The sequence below is a fragment of the Apaloderma vittatum genome, unplaced genomic scaffold (genome assembly GCF_000703405.1).
Source record: "Apaloderma vittatum isolate BGI_N311 unplaced genomic scaffold, ASM70340v1 scaffold25623, whole genome shotgun sequence".
Lineage (NCBI taxonomy): Eukaryota > Metazoa > Chordata > Aves > Trogoniformes > Trogonidae > Apaloderma > Apaloderma vittatum.
Genome location: NW_009706930.1, coordinates 15,259 through 21,881, shown reverse-complemented (window position 1 = coordinate 21,881; position 6,623 = coordinate 15,259). Strand labels below are relative to the sequence as shown.

Below are 6,623 nucleotides of genomic sequence, written 5' to 3'. Positions count from 1 at the left end.
GTGTTCCCACGGCTTTGGGGGTTCAGCCCCTCAATTTGGGGCAGCCCCTGGGTGATGCCGGCTGCTGCAGGTGGCTCCCTGCAGCACGATTTGCGTGGTTTGTGACCCAAAAGCGCCAGCTGGGTGCTCCCTCAGGCTGGGGGGGAGTCACCCTCGTTTTTCCTGTTCTCCCAGGACGGGCGGGCAGGGCGATGCCCGAGCAGAGCACCCTGCAAAGCCCGAACCCCGCATTTGCCGGGCGCTTGCGAGTTTGCGGGTTCACTTGTCATAGTTGGGTGAAGGTTGCAACGGGCTGTGTCACCGCCTGGGAGCACGACCGGGTTTGTCTTGAGGATGGGGGCAGCAGGACGGTGAAAGTTGTCCCCGGGTAAAGCCGGTAGAGCAGCCGCTCGCAGGCTGAGCAGGGACAAGGGGCCGAGTCACCTGTTGAGCCATTTGGGTGGAGTAGTTTGGCTGGAGGAGCCGAGCTGGGCTAGAGATTGTTGTTTGGTTCTTTGCTAAGCCCTTAATTCTTCTCCGGGTGGTGACGCTTGAAATCAGAAGGACCCACCTCGGCGGCGAGCTTCCCCCCTTTTCCACGGGATGGAGCGAGTTGGGGGGAAGCTGCTGGGTTTGGTACAAACAGGAGGTGGCACCTGAGCTCCTGGGTTCGCCCTTGGGAGCTATCGCCCTTGAGCAGAGCAGTGAACACCCGGGGAACGGTTGGGGAGCAGTTTCTCAGGCTCTTGCCCTGAGTTACGCCAAGATCAGCCCCGCTGCCTGTCCTCGAAACTCAGCTGGGGCAGTTCAAAGGGGAGTGAACGCCTGCTGGTCAGCCCTGCTTAGAAAAAGAGCAGCTTTGTGCAGTTATCACTACCCAGCTCTGCTGTGGAGAGAGGAGAGCTCTTCTCCTGATGCTTAGAAGCACCAGGAGGTCTCCTGGGGCTCGGAAAGATGGACAAAAGCTATGGCAAACCAATGAATCCTCCTACATCCGTGGCATTATAAAGCGGGTTTTGCAGTAAACGGTGCTCTGGCAGCTCCGCCTGCTTGGATTCCTTCCTCCTGGTGAGCGCTATGGGGATGTAATTTAATTTAGGGATTTAATTTAGGGACTTGAGTGGCTTATTTGGGGAAGAAGCCCTACCCTGCAGAGCGAGGTGGTGATACAGGTGGGTCCTGGCTGAGGAGACTGAGGGTTGCAGTTTAATTCTGCTTTTCTCTTTCATGAAAACTTATAAAAGCAGAAGGAATTTGTGGTAAAAAGAGCTGTGGAGCTCTTCTTCTAATTGATAATTGACCTTGTTCTTGATAGGGATTGTGCATCCCAAAGGCTCCCTTTTTTTTTTTCCATCCCAAGGGTTCCCTTCTTCTTTTTTTACAGCAGGTCTGGGTAGAACAGCCAAGATGCCGCATCGCACCATTCATCTTTTCCGTAAGGGGCTTCGGCTTCACGACAACCCGACGCTGCTGGCCGCGCTCGAGTCCTCGGAGGTCGTCTACCCCGTCTACATCCTGGACAGAACGTTCGTGACGTCCGCGATGCGCGTAGGGGCCCTGCGGTGGCATTTTCTGCTGCAGTCCCTGGAAGATCTCCAGAAGAATTTGTGCCAGCTGGGCTCTTGCTTGCTGGTTCTTCAAGGAGAGTACGAGGCCGTCCTCCGAGACCACGTGCGGCGGTGGGAGATCACGCAGGTGACTCTGGACGCGGAGATGGAACCGTTTTACAAGGAGATGGAGGCCAACATCCAGCGCCTGGGGGAAGAGCTGGGCTTCAAGGTGCTTTCCCTGGTGGGTCACAGCCTGTACGACACCAAGCGGTACGTCACCGCCCCGGAGACCTGCGAGGTGTTAGAGAGTTAGCAAGCATCAGGGAGAAAATGTCGAGTGTCTTGGCCTTTCTGGATCCTCGTGGGTTGCTTTTGAGAAAATGGGACCATCTGAGGTGAAGGTGGCAGCGTTTGCTGGAGATTTTTTTTGCATTGGTCTGCTGGAAGTAACAAGAGATTTCACGCAGAGGGTTGGATGTTGGGCTGGGAATTGAGACCAAAGAGTTGGTTAATTTTTTGTTTCCCTTTTGGGCAGCTTAATTCACTTAAAAGCTTACCTTAAGTTCCTCTTTTGAACAGAATGGAAGGAATCCTTTAACACATATGATAGGACCTTTCTATAAATACAGACATTATAGTGAAAAGTAATCTTGTTTTATTCAGGATTTTGGAGCTGAACGGCGGGACCCCCCCGTTGACGTACAAGCGGTTCCTTCACATTCTGTCTCTGCTGGGTGACCCCGAGGTGCCCGTCCGAAACCTCACAGCCCAGGACTTCCAGTGAGTAACGCCGAGCCGGCGGGAGGTTGCAGCTCCTTTTTCTCTCCCTGAAAGAAGAACCGGGGCCAAGCGATAACGGGACGGGCATGGAGGGTTATCGGTTGTACGTGCAGGGGGTGAGACTCTGCTGTCGGGAGAGGAGAGCAGATGACAGGTGGCACGGCCCAAAGACTTTAACTTTTGAAAAGCACGTGGAGAAAAGCTTTTAAGGTATATGAAGCTGTTAACAGAGGAATGACGAAGGAATTGCAGGTCTCTCTCTCAGAGGTGTGCTCCTCTCAAATCTAGATTTAGGGTAGGAATTGGAGCCTCTGTAGATTGTTCTTTATGCAGGAGGGACGGTGGAGTAATCAGACTGTTCCCTTCTGGCTTTAAACCTCTCCTGCCCTCAGCTGTGCAGGAAGGAGGGGACTGAGCTCATGTCTCCCAGGGCTTGAGAAGGAGCTCGGAGTCAAGGCTGTCTTATGTTTAGCTCGGCGGGAGGAGAGGTCAGTGCCCCACAGGGAGGTAGGGGAGAGCTGGTCACGGGGGATGGACGGCAGATCCTTGGGACTTCTGTGTCAGGGGCCTCAGGTCTGCGTCGGTGCCCTCGGCGGAGCTCTTGGGGGGATCCCATCAGTTCCTGAATCTCGTCCTCAGATAGTCCCACGATGAGACCCATGTGAGTATTGGGTTAGATCAGTTCCTACATTTTTTGCCTTGCGCTGTTTAGGGTTTTTTTTTCCCTTTTGCCCCTAAGTGGTTTATTTGCGCTTCTAAAATTAATGATGACAAGAGATAAGCGGTTCACGTGCTTCCCAGCAGGCCCCTGTTACGCCAGTGCTCTGAGAGCTGCACTGGCCCCTTCCGTAGGTGTCTGCAACAGAGCTGAGCTCAGTTCTTCCAGGTAAGCAGAAAGATCTCCATTGACCTCCTGAGTTCTTCCGTGGTTTTCAAGGAGTCTGCATGGTGCTGACACTTCCCTGAACCCCTTCTGTGTTTTACAGGGGGGATCAAAGCACACCCTGGTGCTTCTCCAGCCTCGCGGGGGCTGGTCTCAGCAGCTGAGGCTGCAGAAGAGACGTGGGGGGGCTGCTCAGAGGTGTGGGCTTGGGGAGCCCCGACCTCAGTTAGGAAGGAGCTGCTCTGCCTCCTTCCCTGCGAAACCTCTCCCAGAGGCACGGTGGCTGGAGCAGCCTTCGGAGGCAGCGCCGCTGCCCAGTGATTAGGTTTCGAGTCTGAGGAGGCTCTGGGCTCCATCCCAGGGGTCGATGAGGCAGCTGGAGAAGACGTCCCTCGGAGTCCTGGGGAGCGGGCGGGAGGTGAGAGGGGTGTCTGACTGCTCTGAGCGCTGGCGCTCGCCGGGGCTGTTGCTCTTCCCTCAATCCAGGAGTGGTCGCAGGACGAGCTCTTTTCTTCCCCCAAGGAGAGCGCAGCCCGGGGCCTCCGGCTGTGCTTTCGTTCCCCTGCGCTCTGGCAGCGGGCAGACGTCCTCTTCCCTCTTCTGGCTCTGAAAGAAGTCTCTCTCTCACGTTAGATGTAAGAGCCCCGACCGCAGCTTGGCTGACTGTTACAGGGTGCCTCTCCCCGCGGATTTGAAGATCCCCCCGGAGAGCCTCTCTCCCTGGAGAGGAGGGGAGACGGAGGGGCTGCAGCGCCTGGAGCAACACTTGACTGACCAGGTCAGCCTTGATTTTACAGGGGTGACGCGTGGTGGCTCTGAGCAGGCTGAGGTCAGAGTCCTTCTCAGGGTGCTTGCGTCAGAACCTGGAGAAGCTGCTCAGCCACGGAGTCTTCCCGTTCTAGCTGAATTGTTTTCCCTGCTGGGGGCTCAGCTCCTGGCAGCCAAACCTTTCAAGCAGATGTTTGACCAGCTCCCAATTTCATAAAGTGGATCGTTGGAGGGGTGCTGCTGGACCGAGCGAGCTCTTCCCCATGTTACGGAGTCACCCGGCTCACTGGGAAGAGCAGAGCTTGACAGCACCCGCGGGTGAGACCTGCCTTTGGGGAGGTCTCTGTGCCTGGAGAGCTTGGAGAGGGATGGCAGCCACAAAGTCACTTTGTCCTTGAGTATCTTCCACCCATGACACCAAACAGGCCCCTGCGACGCGGAAGCCAATTACTCAGAGTTTTTATTCCCCCGGCCGCGTGTCGCCTTGTGCTGCCTAAACGTGGATTTCTGTTTCCATTTTAGGGCTGGGTGGCAAGTTTTACTAAACCGAGAACGATCCCAAACTCGCTGCTCCCAAGCACCACGGGCCTGAGCCCCTATTTCAGTCTGGGCTGCCTGTCGGTTCGCACGTTTTTCTACCGGTTGTCAAACATTTACGCTCAGGTAAGAAAATAATGGGTCGTAGTTAAGCGAATGCAGCGCTCAGGCTAGGGTTTAACGCTCGGATCATTGTGGCAGACACTCGGGGTTTCAAAAAATTCTGCTTTGCTGATGGCTTCTCGCAGCGTCCTATAAAGCTGCTTTATGTTTGTAGGAATACATTGATCTTTTCCCAAGAAAGTTTTAGATGTACGATAAATAGGGAGGAATGAGGGAAAGCCCAGAAAAACCTCCTAAAATTCAGGGAGTTCAAGACATCTGCTTGGTGTTTAAGTAACATTTTGGATCGGTTTAGCCTGCTCAAGCAGTTTTGGTTTTTAGAAATCACCTGTTTTCATCTCAGACAAGTTTTAACTGTAGCAGAAGCCAAAGCCAACTGCTGAAAGCTTGTTTGATTTTTAAGAAAACGTATGGTTGAAACGAACTGAAGAAAACCAAGGTCTCCCTGAACCTCCTTCTTTAAGATTTAACTCTCGAGATGCCACTGAGCCTCCTGAATTCAGCTACCCAAGTAGTTAATATATTAATAAACACGTTTAGTTTAGGAAATCCCGGTGCAACACCATTTTGGAAGGTTGGTGGAGAATGTTTGAGGTAACAGGGAGGTCTAACAGAGTTCAGCTTTGCTTTTGGACATAGACCATTGCTTCAGATCCTTGATTTCTTCGCCTCTTGTGGTAAAGTGCTGTGAAGCCAATAGCGTAGCTAGATGAATCTTTATTTTATGAGCCTGACAGTCACAAAATGAGTGAGTCTGGATGAACCAAAGCGTGTCTTTTGCAAGGCCAAGCATCACTCTCTGCCCCCGGTGTCGCTCCAAGGGCAGCTTCTCTGGAGGGAATTCTTCTACACGGTGGCGTCAGTGACACCAAACTTCACCAGGATGGCCGGGAACCCCATCTGCCTGCAGATCAGTTGGTACGAGGATGCAGAGAGGCTCCACAAATGGAGAACGGTAACGACACGCGTCGCCTGCGTTTCGGTTCAGGGTGTTTGTGTTCCCTTGGGACTGGTCCCTGCAGGCTGCCTGAGCTGGGGCTCGCAGAGGGGTGAAGTGTAACGAAGCTTTTCTGGGGATCTTATTAATGTATAGAAATACCTGAGGGGTGGGGGTCAAGGGGAAGGGGACAATCTCTTCTCAGTGGTGCCCAGCAATAGAACAAGAATAATGGGTTTAAGTTAGAGCAGAGAAAGTTCCACCTCAACGTGAGGAGAAGCTTGTTGGCTGTGCGGGTGCTGGAGCCCTGGCCCAGGCTGCCCCGAGAGGGTGTGGAGTCTCCTGCTCTGGAGACTTTCCAAACCGCCTGGACGCGTTCCTGTGGGGCTGCCCTGGGTGACCCTGCTCTGGCAGGGGGTGGCACTGGGGGATCTCCAGAGCTCCCTTCCAACCCCAACAGTCTGTGATTCTGTGATTTTCTGCAGGGTTTCTGATGTTTCTTTGCCACTGCAGGCACAGACGGGGTTCCCGTGGATCGATGCGATTATGACCCAGCTGCGCCAGGAAGGCTGGATCCATCACCTCGCTCGGCACGCCGTCGCCTGCTTCCTCACGCGGGGAGACCTCTGGATCAGCTGGGAAGAAGGCATGAAGGTTTGCTTCTGGTTTTTCTGGGTTTTTTTTGTCATCTCTGTTCTGGCTCACGTTGGGAAACACCTGCAAGGAGTGAGCCTGGCTGAGGGCAGTGGTGCTGCAGCTCCGTTACCTCCTGCTTTATGGAATCTCCAGGTCCCCTCACTTGAGTCCAAGCTCTGCTGTGCTCGGTGCAGTGATGAGAGGTCATTCCCATCCTGATGATTTTTTGGATGATGAGATCTGCTCAGGTCTGCAGCAGAGTCAAAGCCAGACCTTTGGGCTTCAGGTTGCTCTGCCTTCCTTCTGGCAAACTGTCTCGCTGGAGATCCTTCCCCGCATGCCTTGTCAGAAGGGTGCACGGTTCCAAGCTGCACCCGTTGTCTCCCAGCCTGGTTTGGTTTATTTTTCACAACTTGGCCATTTCAGGGGT

At 54.0% G+C, this 6,623-nt stretch overlaps 1 protein-coding gene across 1 annotated transcript in view; it reads left to right on the top strand.

Annotated features, from left to right (window-relative positions):
• Positions 1–1,386: 1,386 nt before the first annotated feature.
• LOC104271347 (cryptochrome-2-like) overlaps positions 1,387–6,623 on the top strand; it is a 9,234-nt gene continuing 3,997 nt past the window's right edge. Inside the window, 6 exon segments of the mRNA XM_009865982.1 lie at positions 1,387–1,799; positions 2,193–2,313; positions 3,809–3,970; positions 4,483–4,623; positions 5,405–5,575; positions 6,071–6,211. Of these exon segments, the coding sequence (XP_009864284.1) occupies positions 1,387–1,799; positions 2,193–2,313; positions 3,809–3,970; positions 4,483–4,623; positions 5,405–5,575; positions 6,071–6,211 (1,149 nt within the window).